Raw genomic sequence first — 25,098 nt, forward strand, 5'->3', positions numbered from 1 at the left:
TAACCAGTAGTTTTCTGTTATTGATGCTAGCTGGCCATGTAAACACTCTCTGGGGTTAAAGTTCAGCCTTCTGGGCAAAGTTTCTAAAAAAAAAAAAAATTTGTAGCGACTGAGAAGGTAAGCATCACGTTCTTGTGCAATCTTCATTGTACCGCTTTGTACTGTAATTAGTTCCAGCGTAGCTATACTAAAACCGTACTGAAACATCTGGAAAGGAAATAGAAAAGAGCCGTGTTTAAGTGCTATTAAGTTCTCTACACAGAATGCTAAAGCGAGTGTCCACATTGATCATTAGAAGAGGACTTTCAACATTTCAAAATGGTAAGAATGGGCTTTTTTTCCCCCTCTCCTCAAAATATGGAATTGTATCTATTTTTGCCTATCAGGAATTGTACCTGGTAATTGAAGGGTTATTAGATATTGGGGAAAATTGGATTAATAATAAATTATAGAGTTCACTTTTTAGCCTGTGAAGTACCAGTTTGTTTTTTAAAGTACACTCTGACGTCCCACCACTGATTCCGATGACTTTTAGACAGCATCTTCCAAGTTCATCCGTCGGTATCGCAGGCACTGGCAGAAAACCACCCGGTGGTGGCGCTAGAGAGCACTATCATCACTCACGGCATGCCCTACCCTCACAATCTCAGGTATGTGCTTTGAATGTCAACACACTGACAACTTCATGTCATAATGAGTAAGTGGATTAACGCAGCACAGCCAAAGAGGTGGAGGCCATCGTGAGGGCCCAAAATGCCACCCCCGCCACTGTCGGGGTGATTGAGGGCAAAGTTCACGTCGGTTTGTCTGTGGAGGAGTTGGATTTCCTGGCCCGCTGCGAAGGCTCCGTCAAGGTGTCTCGACGTGACCTGCCGTATGTGGTTAGCCAAGTGAGGATGCAACACTCAAATGGGATTGAATAGACGTAGAGGTGGTGGAAGGGTCATTCCAGATTTGGAGGATAATAATAATAAAAAAAAAAAATCTGGTCAAGTTGGCCTACGTATGGAGAATAAAGTACTAATTTCAAATAATGGACTAAGAGTAAAAGTACAAAAGTACTTGAATAATTAGTACAACAACAAAGTAGTGATACTTCCCACCACTAACTAGATGTGTTAACAGGGGCTCTCTGGCGGCACCACTGTGTCGGCCACCATGATTGCAGCGCACCGAGCTGGCATCCCCGTGTTTGTCACCGGAGGTATCGGGGGAGTGCACAGAGATGGAGAGAACAGTAAGATGGACAACTTTTTATAACGGAGTGCTTTGCAAAGGTGATGTTTTCATTTATTTTTTTCCTTTTGGGTCCTTGTATCCAGAAATTCTGAAGAGGGTTAAAGGATTTGAATCTAAGGTGTTATTGTCGTTTCTTGACAATAATATATTATATGTGACCTCACTAGTCTAAACATGACATTCTGATTAATATTACATTAGTGGAATATGAGTTATGGAGCAACATTTTTATCCATCTCAGGGGTCGGCCATTTTGCCACTTGCTGTCGACTGATGATGACATCACAGTTGCTCAGGGCTTAGGCTACGGCCAATCATAGCTCACCTGTGAGCAACATTGATGTCATCTTTAGTCGACAACAAGATGGATAAAAAATAGCTGGATTTTGCTCCATACCACAAATGTAATATTAATCAGAATATCATATTTAGACATATTTATAAAAAAAAATTATAGTGCTAATTTTCATTAGTTAATTTGGAGTCTACCCCAGCAGAATTTGATCAGGTCCATACCAACAAACAATCATTCACACTCAATCACATTCACACATATGGACAATTTAGAGTATTAAATGAGCCTAATATGCATGCATGCCTTGGGAATGCGGAAGGAGGCCAGAGGACAGAACCCCCAATCAAGCAATGGGCATGCAAACTTCACAAAGGCAGAGCTGAGAGGACAAACGCTATAGAAAATGGTCGGATGGAATTATTAGGATTGCATATCATTTTTACACTTCTCAACATTAATAAGGTTTTTTTCCACCACATATTTTAGTTATTGCCATCATGTTTGCACATTAATGGGTACAGTATTTGTCCAGGTCTGGACATCAGTGCTGATCTAACAGAACTGGGCAGGACTCCCGTTGCCGTGGTGTCTGCTGGGGTCAAGTCTATACTAGACATCGGACGCACTCTGGAGTTTCTAGTAAGAGCTTTGAGGAGACATACAGTAGCGCATGTATTGTGTACTTGAAATACAAGTGACCTGACTTCCTAGTTTTTCAAGATACAACTTCCTTAACTTAAAACTGAAGAAAAAAAATTGCTAGCAAAATCAAATTGAAAATGCTTTCTAAATAAACAAAACAACTTAAATTACATTTTATGTTTATAAAGCTGACTAAAACTAGCTATAGGCTCATTATACCCAAATTGTCCTTAGTTTTTTTCTTTCTGGGTTAATTTTAAATGAATTTATTTTGCTATTGTCTGAAGCTACAGTGGAAGGAAGGTCAGTTGTTTGACAATTGTTGTTTACTTTACTTTATTATACCATAATTAGTGAACTTTAAAAAAAGAAATTGCCTTATGCTCGGCAAATATTATTTCATTTTAAACTGATACAAAAAATAATACAAACTAGACTAAAATGAAGCATTTTTGAAAATAAACTTGCTCTAAAACCTAATTAAAACTCACAGAATTAAAAAACCAAAAGTCAAAAATATAAATAAAACTAAAAAGAACCCCCCCCCAAAAAAAAACTATTGTAAACCTGCTCACTACACAATAGACAGAACTTAGTTTGGCAAATAGTGAACAATTCATCTAAAAAGAGTCTTCAAGCTGTTTCATGCCACTCCCAGTTGATGTTTATCGTAAGATTCGTAACATAAAATTGTATTTGTAATTGTATTTAAAAAAAAAAAAAAAAGATAACACACGAGTAAAAAAAAAGAAAAAGTACAGATAGCTGTTTTCAAATGTAGGGAGAGAAGTAAAAAGTCGTTCAAAAAATAAAAACTCAAGTCAAATAAAGATACCCGTCACATCTTCATCCTACCACTTTTCTCAAATCTTCCTTAATCAGGAGACTCAGGGTGTTTGTGTCGCCACCTATGGAGCGTCGAAAGATTTCCCAGCCTTCTTCTCTCCACTAAGCGGATTCACCTCCCCGTACCAAGTCTGCGACCCTGACAAGGCCGCACAACTCATCGGTAAATCAACATTTTCTACAATCAACCCTCATAATTTAATTTCACAAATTGCATTAACATTCACAAATTTGTCACTGTCCCTCTTTAGAGAGCGCTTTGTCACTAGGTGTCCACAGTGGCGTGTTGATAGCTGTGCCCATCCTGCAACAGCACGCAGCAGCAGGCCAGCAGATTGAGCGAGCAATACAGACAGCCGTGGCAGAGACAAGGTATGAAAATTGAATTTATGATTAAATTGTACAAATGACATACAGTTCATTTTCTATGCATACATAGTATGTTCCGTTCAGTTTTTCTCTAAGATATCTATATCAAATTAGGAACTACAGATCTTTACAAAATGTAGTAATAGCCACTCTGTCTGTATTATACTGCCCCCAGGTGGCCAAGGTACGCACAGTACACCAGATGGAACAGCACAGTGTCCATTGAATTAAACTGGCAAAAATGTATTAATTCTTCACATTTTTAATTGTGTCATAACTGTATGTTTTTATAAAGTATAATATTTTAGAGTGACGTTTATTAACTCATTCACTCCCAGCCATTTTCACTGAAGCAACCCCCTTCGCTCCCGACTGTTTTACTGGATTTTGACGGATTTTGCAAGGCCCACGGAATGTTGTGTATTGCTATAAAAACATCAAACCTACTAAAAGAAAGATTAGAGTCTCGTCTTTGATCAGGAAAAAAAGTCTGTTTCCGTTTTCGGGCAATTAGCATTAGAATATAGCTAAGTTTCATCATTATTCACATATCTATTTAGAACCGTGGGTAAATTAGCTTTTTTTCAACGTGGCCCTGGTTGAGCTCTTATACTCTGCTGCCACCTGCTGGCCGTTTTTGTAATTACTACCATTTCTTCAACCGTTCTTTGCAGTTGAGAGGCTGCATCAAAGCCTGCTTTATGCTCTCGCATAAGAAAACATTTTTTTTTTAACATTAATACGTCTTTGGGACACTTAAAACATTTAAAATAGAACATATTTTTATGTTTTTAGGAGCAAATTAGTTAATAACAAAAATAGCACTACAAACATTTTTGCTATTGTCTTTTCCTGGATCTTGGAATGGATCTATGGCATTTCCATGTATTTTAATGGGTAAAGATAACTTGTACAATGTGTGCAGGGAAAATGAATATTTAATGGATAATGCTGACTCCATAGTTAGATTTTTTTTTAGTTGTCAGTCTGCATTTCTATTTCTACGATTTTTCTCCTCACTCAGTTCTCAAAGTATCACAGGAAGAGATGTGACGCCATACATTCTCCAAAGGGTCAACGAGCTGACGCAAGGAAAGTCCCTTGAAGCCAGTATCCTTCCAATAATTCACATCTAATTGGGCACTTACAGTACACAAAATATGCAGTCACCATTGTGGTATGTTACCACCCCTTCATTTTCCTTGTAGATATTGCTCTCATTTATAACAACGCTAAAGTTGGCAGCCAGATAGCCTGTGCGCTGTCAAAGCGGATGAAGAAAAGAAAGTCCAGCAGCTCATCAAATCGTCCCTCTAAACAATCTGAATCCAGTATTGTGAGTGCAAATGCAGATGGTTTGTTTTAAGGGGACGTTATTTTAAACTGTTGTCTAGCTACCGTGTTATGCTCTATTCTTCTTTTTGTCAAGAAAAAAAGTTTAAAAAACAACAACATTTTAGCTCATTGAAGTGGCACTTCATAAACTGTGTAATCAAGTAAGTGCTGCTTATCAGATGCTTATCGTCGCTTGAAAGTGGCTCGGGATCTTCACCCAGCCGAGCTAAACATATCATGGGCAGAAAAACTCAGTGTGGGGGCAGTTGTTATCTAAATTGGGCCCACTGTAATGATGGAAGTGCAGAACGGCTTCCTCACAGACACATTTTCAGAAAAAAAGTACTTTCTAGGGCCTGCAATCCAGAGCACCAACTATTTGTATTACAAGCCATTAAAAAGTCAATTTTCCCCTCGAAAGTTTAATGAACTCCGTCGACAACAACAATGCTATTCTATTTTGCTGCAGGTCGTCATCGGGGGAATAAATGTGGATTTTATTGCAAAAGGAAAAACAAAAACACTTCAAGTAAGTTTATAATCCATATGACACATATAGAAGTTTACAAACCTTTATTGAGCCAAGGCACATATTTTGCATGATAAAAATCTCACTCCACACCACCAAACCAAAAATGTACAAAAAAAATTGGATGAACATGTTTATTAAGTAATTTCTGTTATCTCAATAGAAAGCATTTAATTGCGTGGATTGATGAACAAAGATAATTGTCATTTTTAAACTGTTGTTGTTAACTCTGAGTTTGGACAGACCAACCCAGGAAGCGTTTGCCAGTCATACGGGGGCGTAGGACGGAACATCGCTGGTGCGTTTATATCCTATTTATTTGATCATATTTTCATTCATAACCTAATTTTTGCAGTCTGCTTGTCTTTTCAGATTGTTTGAGTCGTCTGGGCCATCAGCCCATGTTCATCTCGGCCACTGGAGCTGATTCTCACAGCGATGCCGTCTTCAGCTACTGCAAACATATGGTAACATATGTAGGGTTGAAAATGTCTGCAAATCATCAGATGCTGTTCCAATTCTACCGTATTTGAGTTTGTGGCTGCCATGTGTGCTTTTGCCGTCAGGACGTCAGCGGCGTGACGAGGTTGGAAGGTCAAAGCACAGCTACCTATTGTGCCGTTATCACTGAAAATGGAGAACTCGCTCTCGGATTGGGTGACATGGACATTCATCAGCAGATAACAGAACAATATGTAAGTTCTGATTGTGGCCCAGTGGTTTTTTGAGGTTCGATTCTAAGGTCCTGGGTTCAAATCTCAGATCAGGTCTACTCTGGAGTTTGACTGTAAATTGTTCCAAATGTATTGTTGTCATCTATCTTCTGATGGTCTTCCTGTAGGTGTCGCAATTTGAAAATCAGCTTTTGTCATCTACTCTGGTGTGTCTTGATGGAAACATCCCAGCCTCCACCGTCAGATATGTTCTCTCCATCGCCAAACAGCACAACATCAACGGTACGCTAGAAAATCCCCAGCATTGAATTTGTAGCGTTTATTGACTCTGATGCCTAACCTCAACGTGCAGTCTGGTATGAGCCGACCGATTCCGAAAAATCTTGTAAAACCTTCCTGTCCGACGCCTGGAAGTCGCTGTCCTACGCCTCACCCAACCTGGCCGAGTTGTGCACCATGAGCAAAACGATTGGCCTTCAAACACCCGAAGGTAAAAATCTGAGGGAATAGTTTTGTTTGTGTTTATGTGCAAGTGAGGATGTGCTTTGGCGGGCGGGGGGCCGTCAGTGCTCCCAAATTCCCTGGAGCAGGTGCTGAGTCTGGCCGTGGCTCTCTCGCGCCCCCTACTGGAGCATCTCCACTGCCTGGTGGTGACCCTGGGGGAAAACGGAGTGTTGATATGCGGCGAGCACCACGCAGGCTGCGTCAACTTGAAGCCAAGGAAACAGAGGAAGGCGAGAACTTTTAAATAATTAAATAAATAGAATGCACAGACTCAAGCAGTTTTATTTATTTATTTATTTATTTATTTGGGGGGGGGGGCAGTTTTCATTCTTTAATTCATTGGACATCATTCACTTTTTCTTAGCACTCATTTTCTTTGGAACCCACCGTGTGCACAAAAAACTCAACAAAATGTAAGCATAAAACAATGTATGGACAGATAGAAGAGTTATTGTGACCATCTGTATTTGCAGACAAGGAAGCTTTGCGCTGTCCACTACCCAGCACTGACTCTAGCAGCACATGAGACAATGAACGTCTCAGGAGCAGGAGATAGGTAGAAAGCACCTATAGTTCTGAGCAAAAGACAAGTCATCATTTCCCTGTGTGCAGTCTTGCAGGCGCCTTGATGGCCGGGATCCTCCAGGGTCGAGACACCGACGCTTGTGTTCGGATGGGTCTCCTGGCCGCACGCCTGTCCCTCGCGTCAGCGCATCCTATCGCCCCCGTGCTGACTACACAGTCTGTAGAGCCCGACCGCATTGAAAATCACAGCTGGCCCAAGCCAACATTCATGTGGATTGACTAATTGTATTTGGAGTTGGTGCAATTATGCTTTTGAATACTTTCAGTTTGTGGGTGTTTTCTCCAAGTACGTTAAAAAAACGTACATGTTGGGTTCATTAATGCTTCTAAAGTGTCCATAAATATGGCAATTTGTCTGTCTGTGCCTTATGATTGACTGGATGCATTTATGTCAAAATATTGACACTTTTGGCCCAATTTGGAAATGTTCATTTAGGGGTGCACTCACTTTTGTTGCCAGGAGATATTAATGGCTGAGTGTTACGTTATTTTGTGGGGACAGTAGATTTACAGTTTTACAATCAGTACACTGTAGTTTCATTTTGTTAGTGTTGTCCTGTTAAAATATATAATCAAAATATTTACAAAATTGTGACAAGTGTACTAAATTTGTGAGATAATGTATGTATGTAGAACAATATTTGCCATGTTAAATGAATTATCCATTGTAATAATACCGCACATTGAAATATGTTAACGGTATAACAGAGAAGTGTGCAAAGTATGTCCTGCAGTGTTTTCTTTAATCTTACCACTGCGTGTTTACATTAAACAAAAATCTGGAATGTCTTTTGCACTGATTTAAGTTTTTTTTTTCTCTCAAAAGGGTTAATTGAAGTGTGTTTCTTTTTTTTTTTTTTTAAATCATTTATTTCACGGCATGTGGACAACTAAACCTTAGCCCTGCTCCCAGTGTTAGCCGGAGACTACAGTAGAAATATAGTAGTGTCACGCTTTTCATCTTATAAGTATTAAAGTGGTGGAAATAGTTTACTATATTAAATGTTGATTAATGTGCAATGTTTTTAATTAGCCTACAATTACGTCTTTTTGCCGCCAGGTCAGCATTTTAAATTAGAATCTCTTCTCAGTTGCCTTAACTGCATAATTAAAGAGTACAATTGACTGACAATCTACAAAGACATATTTTTAGTATGAGTTCAATATTCAAAATATTTGCAGTACACAGATGTTGCAGCCCCGTGAGGCTGATTTAAGTTTTCAAAAACTCAATGTCCCACAAAGCATCGCTTTCTCTGCGCAGACTCTGTGGCGTCGAGTACTACTCCACTCCCTCCTCCCTATTTTAATGCTAGCTAAGATGGTGGTTTGAGCGTAAATTGTCTCCTCAATAGTAAGAAAAGACAGGGGCAAAAAAAACACCTTTATAGCTTTTTAATTAAAACGGAACAACACATATACGGTTATCCCAAGTGACCGCTTCGAGATATTTTGACATTTCACACACATTGGCTCGCAGTCCCCGCCCAATTCGGTGTGACTCTCTTGGAGTGGAATCCTAAGCTAAATACGGACAGGGTAAGTAACGCTAACGTAAGCCAACTTGCTAAGACGAGCTAACCCTCCCTCCAAATCGCCAAAGGGGCCCGTTTGTTGACTCGCCGAGCGGCTGTAGAGCGTCCTCGAGTCCGCTCTACCCTCGCCGGCGCGTCCCCGAGCCGGTGAGAGCGCTGTCAGACGTTTTAACCGCGGCCAAGTTGCGCCCAGTTCACCGTTAGCATTTGTAGGCCGCGTCCGTAAGCCTCCGCCGTACGTCTCCGCTGTTAGCATCCTAGGCTAGCCGATGCTAGGCGGTTATCTACAAGCGAGCTGTCAAGTGTGTAAGGGGCAAAACGTCACGTCGTGTCAACCGTTTTATAAAGTAGTTAACATTAATGGCGTGTTGAAACTTGGGCTTGCACAAGAAGTTGAGTGTTGCCAACACCCGCCACCCACCCTGCGGACGCCTTTACCCCTGTCGCTCTCTCTCCCTGCCTTCTTATATAAAAACCAGCTTCGCTTTATGCGATTCGCGGCTAATGTTAGCTTCTCGTTAGCGGTGGCCAAATAACATCTGTCAAAAGGTACGACTCGGAAGACAGCCCGCCGATGAGACACATTTTGGATGTGCTGTACACTGGTCGGCCAAACAATGGCTTGACAAATGCAATGCCAACAGTTAGGGCAGCATTTGAAATGGCTGCTGTTTATTTTCCTCCACTTCGTAATGCTTGCGCTTTTTTTCAAATCTGGATCGGACTCCCAAGTTCTGGCAGCCCGTGTTGTCACATACTAAGTAGAGCATGACTGCTAACAACACGTTATTTATACACAATCACTGCCAATGTGCTAAGTATCGCTGGAACAGCTCACCTGTACGTCACATCTATACTATTTTTGTTGTTTATGTGCTAAATTTAAGTTTCGACCCTTTGGACTGCATTTTGGCGGGTTCATTCAAAACATCCTCTTTTAACGTCCTTTCTTAAATTGCAAGATTCCGCTTACATTGTTGATGTTCCAGGTTCAAATCTCTGCTCTGGTTTTGCTTTATGGAGTTACATCTTCTTGATGTTTTCCCCAAAACATTCATATTAGGTTCATCGACATCAAAGCCTCAAAAATGTCAATAGTCGCCTGCAATTGGCTGGCGACCGGTACAGGGTGTACCTTACTTCTATGTCGAACGCTAGAGAACGCTTGGGAACCTTTGAGGCTTTCGGCTGATTGATTTGGAAAAAGAGTCGAAGTTTCAAAGCCCCATAAGATAGATCGTACCGGTGACATCTGGTGGTCAGCTGGAGTCATAGCACCAATAATCTTCATAGTGATTCCCCTGATTGATTTATATTCCAACATAACACCAGTACATTCGGTCTTACATTTGTGTCTGTCTAATGATCATCAGGTACACATGGAAGTGTTGCAATATTTTGACACTGTACCAGTACTATGGTTCAATGTGATGTCCTGTTACTCATTCGATTTTTATAAACATGATTTGGATATGACACAAGTGTGCTGTGAAGCCAGATGACAAGTATTTCAACATCAGTCTTTGGGAGATGTGACTGAGGGTCTTGGAGAAGCGCTTATAGCAACTTGGTGGAAAATACTTGGGTCAAGCCTGTATCTTCTACACACGATTTAAAAATAATTAATAGTTGGAAACTTTAAATGCATCATTGTGGGAGTACTTTTATTGGAAACATACCGAATAAGTAACTTTTCCAGGTGAACATTAAGTGAAGCAAATATCTACATGAGGGAATTGTGCGCCTGACACCGCGCCAAAAGATTTGAATCAGTTACCTAATTTCCGGTATCTCATTAGCGCGCATAAAGCCGCATACGTCATCAGCACGTGATCACGGAGGTTTCATCGGGGCTTTTGATACATTGTTTCGAGCAGTCTGTCTCACTCGGCTTACACATGCTCCGGAGTCTCAGTGTCAAACGTCCCATCTCTAACGAACGCTATACAGCATGGATGCATGGACTAGACTTGAGGTGGACGAGTGGTTCGTTTATCTGCCTCACAGTTGCCCGGGACTTCCTGTGTGCAGATGGAAACTGGATGGATGCACTTGAATGGTGATGACGACTTCCCGAACGATTTGGGGTTTGGGTCTTGTGGGTGCGTGGCCTGCCATGGCCCTTCAGCCGTCCGTGACTGGGACCCAGGGACCCTTATGCTAGGTTCAGCTTTTGTTCAAGGGGTATCTACACGTTTGAACATCGCTAGTCAATCTGGTTACTGGTAGTTGTGTTATTACTTTGGCTGCTAAATGCTATCTTGGTTGACAATTCAAAAACTGTAAACAAATCCAATACACTTACAAGATACACCAGCATGCGCCTTCTGGCTTGGTCCCGGCCGGTATTGGGCTCTGTGTCTGAGCTTATGCCGCTGCTGTGTGATGTAGTAAGTACATTCTCGAAGCCATGTAAAGTTCACATCAGCAAACCATGGCGAAATGGTTGAAGGTGCAAAGTTTTCTCTTCAAACGCTTCATCCGCGCTGACTGGCATGCAACCGCGCCTGACCTCAGTTCATGTTCAGTCTGACGGCAGCATTATTTCACAGCCTTCCAGTGTCCTGGATCCCCCCTATTCGCAACCCCAGGGAAGCACCTGTTGGCCTTGCAGCTCAAGCTCGTGAATGTCAAAACGCTCCGGCTGGGTGATTAGCACCTGCACTGTAACAGACAGCTATTGAGTTATTTTTTTAAATTTTTTTTTAACAAAGCATGTAGGATCATTATTCTACATCACTACAGAGTATGGCTTGTCGCCCTTTCTTCCTTGCAGCTCTGTGCTTCGTGACCACCTCAACGCTCAGCCTCGCCGCGCCGTAGGATGTCCCATAGCCCTGAACTGAAAGATGACCCCATGGAGTGCCCCCTTTGCATGGAGCCGCTGGAGATCGACGACGTCAATTTCTTTCCCTGCACCTGTGGGTACCAGATCTGCCGCTTCTGTTGGCACCGCATCCGCACAGATGAGAACGGCCTTTGCCCGGCCTGCAGAAAGGTGAGAAAGACTTACCTGGCGGACATATAAGATGGGTTATGACATTTGGGGAATTTTCACAGTTGGAAACTTGCCGTGGTAGTTAATTAACAAGGAATTTACATCATTTCTCTTTTCATTGAGGATTTCTAGTTGAAGTTTGTAGGTAGTTTTGTTAATTTTTGAATGGTTTAGGTCAAGGGAATGCGTAATTAGCTCAACATTCATGTTATTTCTTCTTAAATGAAGGAATTGATGGTTTAATAAAATATTAAAAAGTAAAGTCACACTTACAAATGAATCTGTTGAAATACCATGCTTTTTAGTGGTGTTTTTTTTTTTATGTTTGCATTTAGGATTATTGTTTCCCAAATTCCCCCATTTGACTTACCATGGAAATTTTCTATCCCTTTGCTATTATTTTAATTATTTATACAAGTAATCGTAATTGTAACGTTTTTGATTGTCATAAACGTCTAAAATAAGTGAACTGCTCTGAATATTAAAACAGCCTAAAGCCATATTAGATGCGCGATTCATGCCACCTGTGGCACTTTTCCTGTCCACACTTGTGACACACCCACCATGTTGTAAACTTTATTTACCTGATATTTGCACGCTACCACCAACGATGCGTGATTTGGTGAGGCCCTTAGGGTGTCCCTAATTTTTGGAGATGCATTCCATCAAGAGCCATTTGGAAAATGTCTTAGTTTTGGTTGTGAAATTAACTCGCGTCATGGATCTGGAAGTTATATTGATCATTGCCAATGATGTGTATGCGGCTCATCTAACAGGCTACTTTAAACCAGCGCGTGAGTTTGCATTCAGCATTTAATAAATCGCTGGCGGCGCTGTCGAACGGAATCCTCGCACCGCCAAAATGGTTTGTTCAACCATTTATATTGCATCATCAAAGAGAGCAAGTTATTTTTAACGCAGATTGGTTAATACATCTAACTTGTAAAAATAACACTCATGCACGAGGACTGACCAAAAGTGTAGATTTTTTCTTAAAACATAAAATTTACAAATGTGTGACAGAGATTAGGGAGCATGTTTACTGTTGAGAAATTAAAATCTGAGGATTTGGACAATTTTAAATTTAAAAAAAAAAGTTATCTACCTCAAGACTGAATGCATGTTTGTTTAAAAGTGAGTGAGCCTTCTGTTGTTTAAGGGTTACAACCTAGCAATGTTTGACGCCACACATGCGGGTACGTCACTTTTAATGTCACAACTGGCATGGATAAAATAAAATAAAATAAAAAAACATTTTTAAGTCTAACTTTGTTGCGGTCAAACTCCACGCCGCCAGCACATATCAGCAACCGCGCTGTGACTAGGCCGCCGTCACCAGTGGAGCACGGAAGCTGCTTATTGAATCAAAACGTGCAATATGATGTGTCACCTTCCAGAGACGCTAGATAGAAAAGATGCTCAAATCTCTGGGAGATTGTACTCTCCACCAGATTTGACAGGGAACGGCCTGATTTCCTCTAGGTGGAGGAGGGCCGCTCCACCCAGAGTGCGTACATTTCACGAAGGTGCTCAAGCGATGTTATTTTTTTTCCTCCTGAAAATGTTGCTCATTTTCCAAATTGTTAACCCTTACTTAACTCGCATGTTCCTGACATGTGTGACTATTTGCTTTTTATTCGATTGTTTTGTTTAGGGCCCAGGCCATTTATACAAACATTTACTGTAATACTCACTTAACTATTGCATTAGTGATAGACTACAGCACCTTCCCCTCTTGAGTGTCTACTCAGCATAAACCGAAACCCAGTGTTAATGGTTGCTTATCTTCCAGTGGACTCCATACTTGACGTTTGCTGTCTTTTTGTGCAGCCATACCCAGAGGACCCCGCTGTGTACAAGCCTCTGTCACAGGAGGAGATCCAGAGGATAAAGAACGAGAAGAAGCAGAAACAGAACGAGAAGAAGCAGAAGGTGACGGAGAACCGCAAGCACTTGGCCAGTGTCCGAGTGGTCCAGAGAAACCTGGTGTTCGTGGTGGGACTCTCACAACGCCTTGCCGACACGGAGGTGAGCACAGCGAGCTGATGGGGAAACCTACTTCTTTGCACCAACATAAAAAATACTTCAAATTTGTTCCAGACAAATGTATTACTTTGGTGTTTATGATTTAGTTGACACCTACAATTTTTGATTGTTTTTATTTTCCTCTTTCTTTCCTCCCAAAAAACAATACCATTTTAAATGTAGCACAGTTTTCAATTTTCTCAAAGTGTAGGTATTGTGGATCTAAACGGAAAGAAGGAGCTTCTAGAAGGTGTACCACGGTTGTGTATGAGAACGGCTCATAAGTGCTTTTTTGTTGTTGTTGCACCCACAGGTCCTAAAACGACCAGAGTATTTTGGGAGGTTTGGGAAGATCCATAAAGTGGTCATCAACAATAGTACATCTTATGCGGGGTCACAGGTGAGTTAACAGACATTGTACACTTTAGTTTTATGGATTTCTGCACTTGAGTGAAAAAGATTCCTCACACTTTTATTCCACTGAATTTCACAATTATAACAATTTTATACCGTTTTTTTTGGGGTGGTCACTTTGAATCAAACTCTAGTTTCTGCTTTGGTGTGGTTCATATGGTCATGTCTGAACATAAAACTGATGATCCGTGTTAGGTTGTGGTGAGAGCCGCCTGATGTTGAAAATGCAAAAAATAAGGATTGACTCTAAATGTTATAATGTTGGCGACTATGAGATATGGTAAACTTCTCTTAGGTTTTATGTGTGTACAAGCATTTTCAAATTTCAAAAGGGGATCATTTGGTCAAGATGTTCCCTTTAACCCATTAAGGTCACTTTAAACCCTTGAGAGCGTATATGTCATTTTGTTGTGTTTTGACCAATTCTTGGTCTCTTAGTCAATGAAATGCACCAGAATATGCACAAAAGGGTGACATGGGCCTCATAGCATGTCCTGCAATTTTATTTGAGCGTTTAGGCTTGACAAATATTCGCGGGAGTTATTAAATAAATGACGCGATTGAGGGACGACGGCGGGAGGAATTTTCATCAGTGTAACGATTCGACGGTGACATACTGTTAAGAAATATGTTTGTAGACAATGAGGATGTTGAACATTTTGACGGCTTTGTAACGGAATGGACGACGAATAATTACCCCGACCACCCCAAGCTTATTACAACAGCGCTCCATTGTTGAAGGTCAATATAAGGTTTATAATAATAAACTTGGGCTTGTGTGAACGTCACAGATGTAAGCGCTAATATGTTTTTGGAATTATGTTTCTATCTGCTTCAGGAGCTGAGATATCAATTATTTATACTATTGTTGAATTTCCAGGAAAACATCAGGCTTTCGGGGGTGACTCAAAACTCACCCATAGGTTTTAGAGGCATGTTTTGCCGGGCGCTTTCGGCCTTAATGGGTTAAAAGTCCTGTGTTATTTGCTGGAGTGCCCTAATGAATGGAATGATTGGTTGGTAGATGCAATGATGCCTTGGCTTATTGTTTTGATCCATGACTGTGCTTGTGACTGTTTTAGCTCAAATCATCTTTCTCTTTTGGAAATGAATGGAAATATCGTTAAGCTGTTCCACACCTGCAAAAAATACCAACAAAAATGCATTTGTGAACCCCCCCCAAAAAGTTTTTATTTAGAATAATAGCACTAGAGTGTTGTAGAATATTTGAAATTTACAGTAATAACATAATTGAATAGCATTTAAAGAAAAGAAAAAAAAAAGGTTACCAGGCGGCAATCCTATCCTTACACAATACACAAAGAATTTCACAACTGTGACTCAGTGAACTGCAGTCATTGTAAATGGTAAATGGACTGCTTTTTATAGCGCTTTATCTACACCATATGGTGCCCAAAGCGTAGATGATGCAGTAATAGTTGTTGTTTTTCAACAATGTAATCATGTGTATGTGTTACTGCACCGTTTGTATTCAAATATCTGTTGCTTTAAAGGGTTACAACTACGACAGCATTGATGCTAATTTCGTTCGCCCATTCAGTGTTTTGATTGTTAGCATAAAGCTAGGGGACCTTTTGTAAGTGATGTGATTTGATGAGACCAAAAAAAAAAAGCAGCAGAGCAACTCGTATCTTGGAATATTCGTAAGCAGGGTTGAGCAAGTTGGTACCTGTGTATTTAATTGATTAAATAGTGTTGTTTGTTAGCATCGTTTCCCCTCATTAATTAGTCCAGTGTTCTAAACCTCTTTCTTGTCTCTTATCGTATCTACAGACGCTCCCCAACTTACGAACGAGTTACGTTCCGAGCGATCGTTCGTAAGGTGAATTTGTTCGTAAGTTGCTTCAGTGCTATATTTTGTCTTATAATTTATGTTTAAAGAGAATACGTACAGTACTGTACTACGTATGTTAGAGAGAGAGAGCGAGAGACACACACAGTATGTACATGTACGTAATAAGATAAATAAAATGAAGTTTAACTTACTTTTGGAAGATGTACTCGATGCTTAAGGATTTGATGGAGGAGGAGGAGGAGGAGGAGGAAGAGGAGGATTTTATATCATGAGAGGTTCTTCGTCGTCGCTGGAATGGGCTTCAAAAGTTACTTCCTCCTCCGTAACTTCAATGTAGGAAGAAGTTGAGGGTCGCGGAGAAGAAGATGAGGGTTGATGAGTATCTTCCTTGGAGGATTTACTAGAAACTGGCCGAAAGAAGCGATCTAACGACGATTGCACAGTTTTCTTCTTTTTTCATCATAAATGATGCGGTAGCACTGTATGGCATCATTCAATTGATTTGCAACCTTTGTGCAACGTTCAATATTTGGGTCTTGCTGCTCGAAGAGTGCGATGGCTTTATCTATGAGCGACAGGCGTTTCTTCTTCTTCCTCCTCCTCGACACGTTGCTGAGCCTCCAATGCTGGGTGAGCTCTCACAGCGCCAAGCGTCGGTATTAGCGGCGGAAAGAAGCACTACAGTACTCGGAAAAAGGTGCGCAATAAAAAATCTAACTTACAGCATCTCTTTCCGAGCATTTTTTGACATTCGCACATGCGCGCAGACATGTTCGTATGTACCGTTCTTCGTAACACGAATGTTCGTAAGTAGGGGAGCGTCTGTATACCTTATATACCTAAAGTATCTTCTGTGATATCACTTGGTTTGTTGTGACTCATTTCGGTTCGCTTGGATAATTCACACCAAATGAATGAGCAAGTTTACAAATCGGGATCCATTTTGGGGCCCTACCACCTTCAGTTTCTCTTTTCTATCACAACACTAGAGCAAAATCTAATTTGTTGCAGCAGCTGTCTGTCTGATTTGTCTCTTGTTCATACTTCTGATGGTCCAGGGGCCGAGTGCCAGTGCATATGTCACCTACGTCCGCCCTGAAGACGCGCTAAGAGCTATACAGTGTGTGAACAACGTGGTGGTTGATGGCAGAACACTCAAGGTAGCCTTTTTTTTTTTAGCAGCAATTCTCCCCACTGGCCCTGAAAACAAAGGCAATGCTCTTTGAGTTTCTCTTATTTTGATTGTCATTGTCCCATGGCAGGCTTCTTTAGGCACAACAAAGTACTGCAGTTACTTCCTGAAAAGTATGCAGTGTCCTAAACCTGATTGCATGTATCTACATGAGCTAGGAGATGAAGCAGCTAGCTTTACTAAAGATGAAATGCAGGTAATATCATTGTTGATAGTGTCCGTATCTCCCTGCTTTGATTTTTCATTTGCATTGAGTTTATTGACTCCTTTTTACGTCCACGTTTTCAGGCAGGGAAACATCAAGAATATGAGCAAAAACTCCTCCAAGACCTGTATAAAATAAACCCTAGCTTTCTACAACCTCCGGCTTGTGGAACAGAGAAGTCAAAGAGTAAATCAGGCTTAACACAAAGGTCAGGATTGTCTTTAATGAAGTCAACTTCTGCTTTCTACTCTTCTTGCAATGCAAAGGTCTTTTTTTCTTCCCCCTCCTGTTTTTATGTTATGTGTTTTGCTTTGTTTTGTGACAGACAAAACAGTAGCAATGGTAAAGAAGGGTGGCCCACGTTGTCAGGGCATAGCAAACTAGCCAATGGCCTTTCAGAGGACCGCAAGTCCCCTCCGCTGCTAGACTATCTGGACCAAGAGGGTCTCGCCTCAGATGGTCTCGATCCGGACCTCGGTCCCGGCCAGTGCACTGCCATGTCCCCCTTCTCCTCAAACTGTGACAGCAACAGGTAGGGTAGGCTACACCTGAGCTATTTATAATGCACAAATCTGTTTGTTTGGCTATTATTAATACACATAATATTGTGCCTGCAGCCCCAGTGACAAGCCTTCCGATTCAATTGGTCTGGTGAATGGAGACACTTTACAACAGGTAGAACCACTTCCGAGACTTGGTCAACCCCCCGAATGAACAAGTCTGACAGGAAAACAAGCACGTTAACACTTTGTCTTTTTCCCCAGATACCCACAAGTGACTCCCCCTCCCCTCCCCCGGGTTTAACCAAGCCCAGCCTGGTGGTGCCCATCAGCGTGTCCGACCTCACGGCCCGCTCGCCCTTCGAGGGCGCGGCGGCCGAGTCGCAATCCCTCTTTTCGGACAACAGCAATTTCAGACACCCCAACCCCCTCCCCACCGGTCTGCCCCCATTTCCGAGTAACCCCCGCAGCTCTGACTGGCCCATGACTCCGGAACCACACAGCCTCTTCTCGTCAGGTGACGCAAACTTTTCATTTGTCTCTTTGCTGTTTGTGGTCTCACTGTATTGTGTATTTTTAAAACCATACGCATCTGGTTTTATATCACAGATTTTTTTCTACATCTCTTGCGGTGATAATTTATTCTTGACTGACTAATGTTACTGCAGAGAGAGAGAGTGCATGAAATGCAGGAAGTGTCCAAAATTAATACATTTCTGGTTTATCATCTTAAGCGGATTCATTAAAAATATATTTATATAATAAACAGTAACTTTATTTTTTTTGGTCACTGAATGCTTACAGCAATAAATATGATTTTTGCTGGTTTTATATCCTTGTGTCCTTTCCTATTTAACTTTACAAGGGAAAATAGGCGACAAATAGGATGATTTATGATATTTATTTATTATGATTTGGATGATTGAGGGATAATGTTTGAAAGTTGTTGTTTTGGTCTTTTGTTGTAGTGTGTAAATCTGAACAAAAAAAAAGGGGCTTTTTTTTCTCCCTCTTTTAATATAGCTACAGTAACTTCTGGATTATAAACCGCTACTTTTTTCACTTGGATTCAACCCTGCGGCTAATACAAAGGTGCGCCTTATTCATCAGATCACAAGGGTTACACTATAAAGGAAGCGCAAGAGCGTCAGGCAGAGCAAAACAAACCAAGTGAGCCCAAAAAGAATTTATTCTGGAAAAGAAAGCAGCAGGAACCCTTAATCTACCGGTGCAGTAACATTAAAACAACTGCGGCTTGCAGTCGGGTCCGTCTTATATGTGTAACAAACTCGAGTATTCCCTAAATTTAGCTAGCGTGGCTTTTTGTCAGGTGCGCCTTATAGTCCAGAAATGACTGTAATATTCGCCAATTTGTCAGGCCATCGTTTCACAATTACAGAGAATATAGTGCAATGTGTCTACTGTAAAGCAGAAGTGGCTTACGGAACAGCAAGCGAGCCAACGCAATTACATAAACATGATGAGCTCATTTAAAGTGAATCTAAAAGCAAGAATTTTCTTTGCACTATAACATATTTCAGCTTTTGTTGAAATAACGATTAAATAGTTAGTTCATCGGTTTTCATCCATCTCACGGGGCTGCTACTATACCACCCTCTGCTTTTGCCTTCAATTTGACGTCAATTTCACTCGGCAAGAAGGTTGGCCTTAACTCATTGACAATTTTAAGACTTCAAATTGAATTAATAGTGGAGTCACTATTAGACCAGTAATAATATAATAGAGCAAGACCCCCCAGCTCGTGCCAGAATTTAGAGCATTTCTTGGTTGACTTGTTGATTTATACCAAGCAAATAACAGACAGATAAAACGAGAATAAATGCTATGCGCATATTAGCAAAGACGAATCAGTTTTGCCATGGGATGCTCTGCTCCTGCACACTCGTGAATATCGTGTGTGTCAACGTGCCAGTTATCGCCAACTAGTGCACACAAGGTGCTTGGCATTCTTCAAACGCTTGAATGTTAATGTTGTGTTCTCAGGGTCTGAAAAGTGCTTGCATGTCGGATAAAGGGCAATGAAGTGCTTGGAATTATAACCATTTCTTTCACAAGCAAGCAGCAGCTATCTGGCTGAATAGTTTGCTTGTTCACTTGGAGGGGAGAAAGGGCCATTAATTTGCGCAACAACAACAAAAAAACTGTGTGTGCGCTGGAATGTAATCTCCCTCTACTCTTCGGAAGTCTGAAGTTGTTTAACACGTTATTTCATCTCTTTTAATGTGATTCATTTCTAATTGAGTATACGGGTATGGTGAAACCACCGTGTGTTTGTGGTTGGCCATTTGCAAATTCGCCTATTCACTAACCTATCTTCCGTGAAACTCACTTAGACGCAGTTTGTGCTCAGGCCAAAGCCATATCTAATACGAAAACGGCTTTGCTGCCATCTTATGGCTAAAGAATAATGCTTAATTCCAGGAAGGAGCGTCAAGTTTTTCACACAGACCATAGTCCTGTCTAAATTGTAGAAAAAAAGAAAAAAAAGTGCTTAGTCACCATCTTGTGGTCAAGGAATAATGTTGAATTCAGGGCAAACGCTTCAAATAATTGACACTGATAGTTAAGACATTGAGTCAAGTTGTAAGACTGTTCATAATATTTTTTGTTTTGTTTTGTTTTTATACTTCAGTCGCTCCTCCAGTAACGTCCATGTTTGATCTCGCGGCAGACTCGATCCCAGTGTCGTCGTCCACGGACTGGCAGGCGGCCTTTGGCTTCGGCTCGTCCAGCAAACAGCAGGACGACGACCTGGGCTTCGACCCGTTCGACGTCACCCGCAAAGCGCTGGCCGACCTGATCGAGAAGGAGTTGTCGGTGCAGGATCAGAGCCCCGCCTCCCCGGGGCCCCTCGCACAGGGCAACAATCACGGGCTGGGCCTGCTGCCCCCTAACGGCAACGCCGGCAACTTTCACCACTTCCCCGGCGGCTTGGCCCGCATCCCCCAGCTCCACCACAGAGCCATCTACAGCTCCTGCAGTTTCCCCGCCATTCAGAGCAGCCAGGCTAGTCAGCAGCAGCAGCAGCAGCAGCAGCAGCAGCAGCAGCAGCAGGCTGCCAGACACCCCTGGATGGGAATCCCCTCGCGGAATAACCTCACACACTTGAACCACTCAGCCAGTGCTGCCTCACACAGTCATTTCCTGGACCTGAATCTGCCTCCTCAGCACAACACAGGTCTGGGAGGCATCCCCATCTCAGGTACTCTTTGCATGTTCCACAACCACTTTGCCCAGGTCTATCCAAATTGCGGCTCGGGGGCCATTTGGGCCCATCATCTGTTTTTTTTGTTTTGTTTTGTTTTGTTTTAGTGGCCCTCGACGTAATGGTAAATTTAACTTTTTCTGTTTAGGTGCAACGCCCCTGACTACAATTACTAATAATAGTAATACAGTGGAACCTCAAAATTCTAACGTCTCGGAACTCGTATGAATCGGACTTCGACCCAAAAAAAAAAAAAGGAAAAAAGTTTGGCATCATTCTTGGAGTTTAAACACCCAAGCTAACCAAGCAAAGCCGAACGTACCTTGATCGGGTAGCCGAGTGAAGCCTAGCGTTGCCGAATGCTCACGCGCAGTAGTGGAGACGAAGCCCTGCTCATTTCCAGTCAAGAGCGGGTGAATACTTCCAGAGGTGCTCCGTACATTCGCGAGCGCATTTAGATTTTTTTCCACGACAATTTTGTTTTGACAAAAAAAAAAAACATTTTATATAACATGGAATTTTATGCTTTTATCTGAATTTGACCAGTCATACGTTAACTAAAATGTGCACCGCCATCCAATATATATATTTTTTTATCAAGAGGTAATTACAATTAATCAACTAAGAATACATTGAATTTGCTTATTTTGCTGCATGAAAAAAAGTATAATTATTTCATTAGATAATAACAGAAAAAAAGCCAAAATATATATATGATGGAAAATGAAATATATTCAGAGTACAGATTTTGTCCATATGTAAAAAGGAAGTTTTATCAAACATCAGGTTAGGACTGATGAAAAATTCCATAAAACAAAAAGAAGGAAAGATGATGAAGTCATGACGTGTTTTTGCTCTTCTGCAGAAAACAGCAGCTCTATAGAAGGTCTAAATGTGAAAGAGTGGCAAGATGGCCTCCGAGCTCTCCTGCCCAACATCAACATCAACTTCGGGGGCCTTCCCAACTCCTCGTCCTCTTCGTCCTCCTCGTCCTCAAACAGTGTTAACCACATCGGCGGGCCGGCGGGCATTTCACACAGCTTGAGCTGGGACAGCACGGCCAGCTGGATGGACCCTGCTATCATCACAGGTTCCGTCCACACACAGTAAAATGATGCTAGCGTGTACGTAGCGCCGGGGACTAACTCATATTTTACGCAGGCATCCCGGCTTCGGCGGCCCCCAGTTTAGACTGTCTCCAGGACGACAACCCCCCCCATTGGCTCAAGTCCCTGCAGGCGCTCACAGAGATGGACGGTCCGGCCGGCTCGACGGCGCCGCCCGCCCCCCAGCCCCTCCACGGCGGCATCCTGGACGGCCACCTCCCCCTCCACCACAGAGCCGCCGCTGCCGCCGCCGGTTGGGCCCCCTACCTGCCCCCCGCCACAGCCAACCCCGCCAGCCACTTCCACTCCCCCCCGCCAGGCTTCCAGACCGCATTCAGACCCCCGGGACAGCCCGCCACAGAGTTGCTACAGAGTGCCGCCGTGGACCGCCACTGAATACAAGACTACGCCCCATTTACCCCACTCATCATGCCCCCCTCCCCACCATATCCCCTGAAAAGCGAAACACATCAATCTGCAGAGTATGAAATATGATTAACAAAGTAACAACTATGCTTTCTTTTGGTCCACTCTCTTTTTTCCCCCTCTCGTTTTGTTTGTGGCACACAAATGATCTATAACCTGTTTGCTACCACCACCACTCCTTTAGACCTAGATGGGGGGGGGGGTCCAGTATAGCACTGAGCACCCCAAAACTGACAAAGATTCAATTAATCTTAAGTGAGGGTCTTCTTTTTAAACGTAACTAACGAAGTGTGTACCGTTGTTGAGCAGTCGGCGCCGTCTTTTTTTTATTTTCTTTTTTTTTTAAGAAGAGCAAAGCAAGCTGTGAATCAAGGATGAGAGTTGTCGCTTGGCTTTATCGCTCGCCGACGGGACGACGCGGAATTGGGTTTCGGGGGTGGGGGGGTTACATGGCACAGGGGCTCCCCGTAAACGTTGGTGGGGGGCCCCCCTGGCTCGAGAGGCGGCCTGGTGGCCCACATTCCCTCTACCGGGGACGTTTTTGCTGAACCTCTGTATCAGAGGGTAGAGCAGTGCCCGATTGCAGGGGAAGGGGCGGGTAAGGGATTGGGGAAGGGGGGAGTCCGGCCCCTGTGGGAGATGGTGGCACATATCCTGAGCACGAGGGTTAGACTCCTTACTCACAAGTGCCACCGTGTGGTACCTACGGTAGCCTAGCCCTAACATGGACAGCCACCAAGTAGATAGAAGAAGGAAAACTTAGACAAATGAGGAAGAGGATTTAAGTACTAACTAAGGAGGTGAGGACCCCCCCACCCTCTTCCCTTCCCACCTTGTCAACCCGCCAGGGCTTAATTGAGGCCTTAATGTGAGCAGAGAGAGAACGGGGCTCGAGTGCATGGAGGAGGCAAGGTCTCGTGTCAATGTTTGCAATATTACTGAGCCCTACACATGACGTGGGGAGGGAGATTTTAAAATGTGCGATACACGACACGTGTGCATAACATACAAATTTGTGGCCGCCAAATACTACTTTGTGGGCACGAGATGCTCATTTGCGTCAACAAATTGGCTTTAACATGGACACAAAATATTTTAGCTGGAAAGTAGTAAAATATATTTCAAATTGGATATAACATGAATGAAATACTCATTTGTGTCAATTACAAATTTGTGGCCACAATGCTAATGTGTGACTACAAAATAGTACTAGTAATGGCAACAAATTGGTAATTTATGACTGCAAGTAGTGATTCATGTTTGCAAAATACTAATATGTGGCCGTGAAATTGTAATATTGGTCAACAACATACGAGTTTGTGGCAATCAAATGCTTATTTCTGCCTACAAAGTAGAAATTTGTGTTCAGAAAATGATGTGTGGTCATGAAATTCTTATTTGTGACCGGTCATAATTGATCTGAAATACTCGTTTGTTGGCACAAATTCCTAATTTGCATCAGCCCAGTACCGATTGTGGCCACAAGAAGTTCATTTGTGGCTACAAAATGCTCATTTGTGGCCACACAAGAGTAATTTCCAACCGCCAAATGCTAAATTGCGGCTGTGAATTGTATATAACTTGCACATGAAACACTAATTTGTGTCCACAGAATGCTGATTTGTGAAAATGGTAATGCAAATTGGTGTTTGTGAAATTTTAATGTGCCCGCGAGATTCTCATTTGTGGCCAGATACTCGATGGTTGCTGCAAAAAGGCTCATTAAACTTGAGACAAAGAATTAGGTGCAAGGTTCGCACTAAATGCTAATTTGTGAGTTTGACTTGGACGTCAAAGTAACCAAATGGTGCGCACCTTTGCTAGTCTGCAAGACTGCTCTTGATTTGATCTCCATTGCCGTTTACCAACCTTCACACAGCACTGTGAAAATCTCAGTAGAACACTAAACAAATGGCTCAAAACATGGATAAATAAGTTATTCTGCCATCTAGTGGAAGTTCATTGAATTGTTTTGCCTGTCGGCCTTGTGAGTGTCTGGTCTATGCCAATGTTGTGGCCACAGTTGAGTCTTTGCCACGCTTCATGTCATGTCTGGGGCTCCGTGTTTTAATTGTGTGCGACTGACAAGTACAAGTGAGTGTGTGTCACAAAGAAAGGTGCTGCAATACAATACAAAGTACTGTAGTGGTCAATATCAGCCTTTTTTCTCCCCGTCTTGACCTTTTCTCCTGGCACCGCCCGCCTTTCTTCAAGTCTTAATTTGTGACCCTCGTTTGTTCTCGTCCCCTTACCCCCCCCCCCCCCCCCCCCCCCCGTTTAACAGTATTGACTTACAAAATGGGAGAAACTGCCACAGTCATTGAATTGGGTTTTAACGCAATGCCGTGAGGCGGAAGGAGGAGGGGGGGTGGAAAAACAAAGAAAAGTTGAGGCGCTTAAAAGGAAATTCAACTGTCCTCTGCAGGTCTGGAAAATGAACCTTAAATAAAACTGAAAACTCAAGACCTGGTTGGTGTTTGGTCTGCTGTTGTCATTTGGAGAAGCTGATAGAGCCGTTTCATGTTACACAACAAAAGTGTTCACTGAGTGAGCGTTTCCTGTACTCGCCTGCAGAGGGCGACTCAATATAACAGGTAACAAAATGGTCACATTCTCCAAGTCAAAGTACTTGTGTAC

The 25,098-nt window shown here is 42.3% G+C and overlaps 2 protein-coding genes and 1 long non-coding RNA gene across 10 annotated transcripts; 2 read left to right on the forward strand and 1 right to left on the reverse strand.

Moving 5' to 3' along the window:
* The first annotated feature begins 117 nt into the window (after positions 1 to 117).
* Positions 118 to 7,989, forward strand: LOC144053087 (uncharacterized). 2 transcript variants are annotated; one of them, XM_077567131.1, is made up of 18 exons: positions 118 to 321; positions 536 to 650; positions 716 to 890; positions 1,126 to 1,237; positions 2,067 to 2,173; positions 3,059 to 3,185; positions 3,274 to 3,394; positions 4,416 to 4,501; positions 4,600 to 4,727; positions 5,196 to 5,255; positions 5,490 to 5,553; positions 5,628 to 5,722; positions 5,822 to 5,950; positions 6,097 to 6,211; positions 6,282 to 6,419; positions 6,497 to 6,663; positions 6,907 to 6,989; positions 7,046 to 7,989. In XM_077567131.1, the coding sequence occupies exons 1-18, from the start codon at positions 264 to 266 to the stop codon at positions 7,239 to 7,241; spliced, it is 2,076 nt and encodes a 691-aa protein (XP_077423257.1). In that variant the 5' UTR covers positions 118 to 263; the 3' UTR covers positions 7,242 to 7,989. The 2 variants fall into 2 exon arrangements, with proteins under 2 accessions (XP_077423257.1, XP_077423258.1); XM_077567132.1 differs by having other exon boundaries at positions 5,499 to 5,553.
* LOC144053090 (uncharacterized) lies at positions 5,285 to 9,719 on the reverse strand. Its single transcript, XR_013294325.1, has 2 exons — positions 9,527 to 9,719; positions 5,285 to 6,585 (listed from the first exon to the last, which is right to left on the reverse strand). It is a non-coding gene; the product is annotated as an uncharacterized LOC144053090 (long non-coding RNA).
* Positions 8,307 to 24,924, forward strand: cnot4a (CCR4-NOT transcription complex, subunit 4a). Of its 7 annotated transcripts, none has more exons than XM_077567127.1 (13): positions 8,307 to 8,557; positions 11,330 to 11,551; positions 13,382 to 13,579; positions 13,890 to 13,976; positions 16,865 to 16,966; positions 17,069 to 17,194; positions 17,287 to 17,411; positions 17,529 to 17,735; positions 17,821 to 17,878; positions 17,968 to 18,220; positions 20,357 to 20,926; positions 21,795 to 22,019; positions 22,091 to 24,924. In XM_077567127.1, exons 2-13 carry the CDS (start codon positions 11,378 to 11,380, stop codon positions 22,429 to 22,431), a joined length of 2,466 nt encoding a protein of 821 aa, XP_077423253.1. In that variant the 5' UTR covers positions 8,307 to 8,557; positions 11,330 to 11,377; the 3' UTR covers positions 22,432 to 24,924. The 7 variants fall into 7 exon arrangements, with proteins under 7 accessions (XP_077423253.1, XP_077423256.1, XP_077423250.1 ...); XM_077567130.1 differs by having other exon boundaries at positions 20,396 to 20,926; XM_077567124.1 differs by having other exon boundaries at positions 13,890 to 13,975; positions 16,855 to 16,966.
* The last annotated feature ends 174 nt before the right edge of the window (positions 24,925 to 25,098 follow it).

Source organism: Vanacampus margaritifer, chromosome 6 (genome assembly GCF_051991255.1).
Source record: "Vanacampus margaritifer isolate UIUO_Vmar chromosome 6, RoL_Vmar_1.0, whole genome shotgun sequence".
Classification (NCBI taxonomy): domain Eukaryota; kingdom Metazoa; phylum Chordata; class Actinopteri; order Syngnathiformes; family Syngnathidae; genus Vanacampus; species Vanacampus margaritifer.

Bases quoted from the DNA above. Each gene is read 5' to 3' on its own strand.
- LOC144053087 (XM_077567131.1), top strand. From the start codon at position 264: ATGCTAAAGCGAGTGTCCACATTGATCATTAGAAGAGGACTTTCAACA. The intron at 3,186-3,273 runs GTAAATCAACAT...GTCCCTCTTTAG, and splicing joins CAAGGCCGCACAACTCATCG to AGAGCGCTTTGTCACTAGGT. The intron at 6,664-6,906 runs GCGAGAACTTTT...CTGTATTTGCAG, and splicing joins AGCCAAGGAAACAGAGGAAG to ACAAGGAAGCTTTGCGCTGT.
- cnot4a (XM_077567124.1), top strand. From the start codon at position 11,378: ATGTCCCATAGCCCTGAACTGAAAGATGACCCCATGGAGTGCCCCCTT. The intron at 17,195-17,286 runs GTAATATCATTG...CCACGTTTTCAG, and splicing joins TTACTAAAGATGAAATGCAG to GCAGGGAAACATCAAGAATA. The intron at 17,879-17,967 runs GTAGAACCACTT...CTTTTTCCCCAG, and splicing joins ATGGAGACACTTTACAACAG to ATACCCACAAGTGACTCCCC.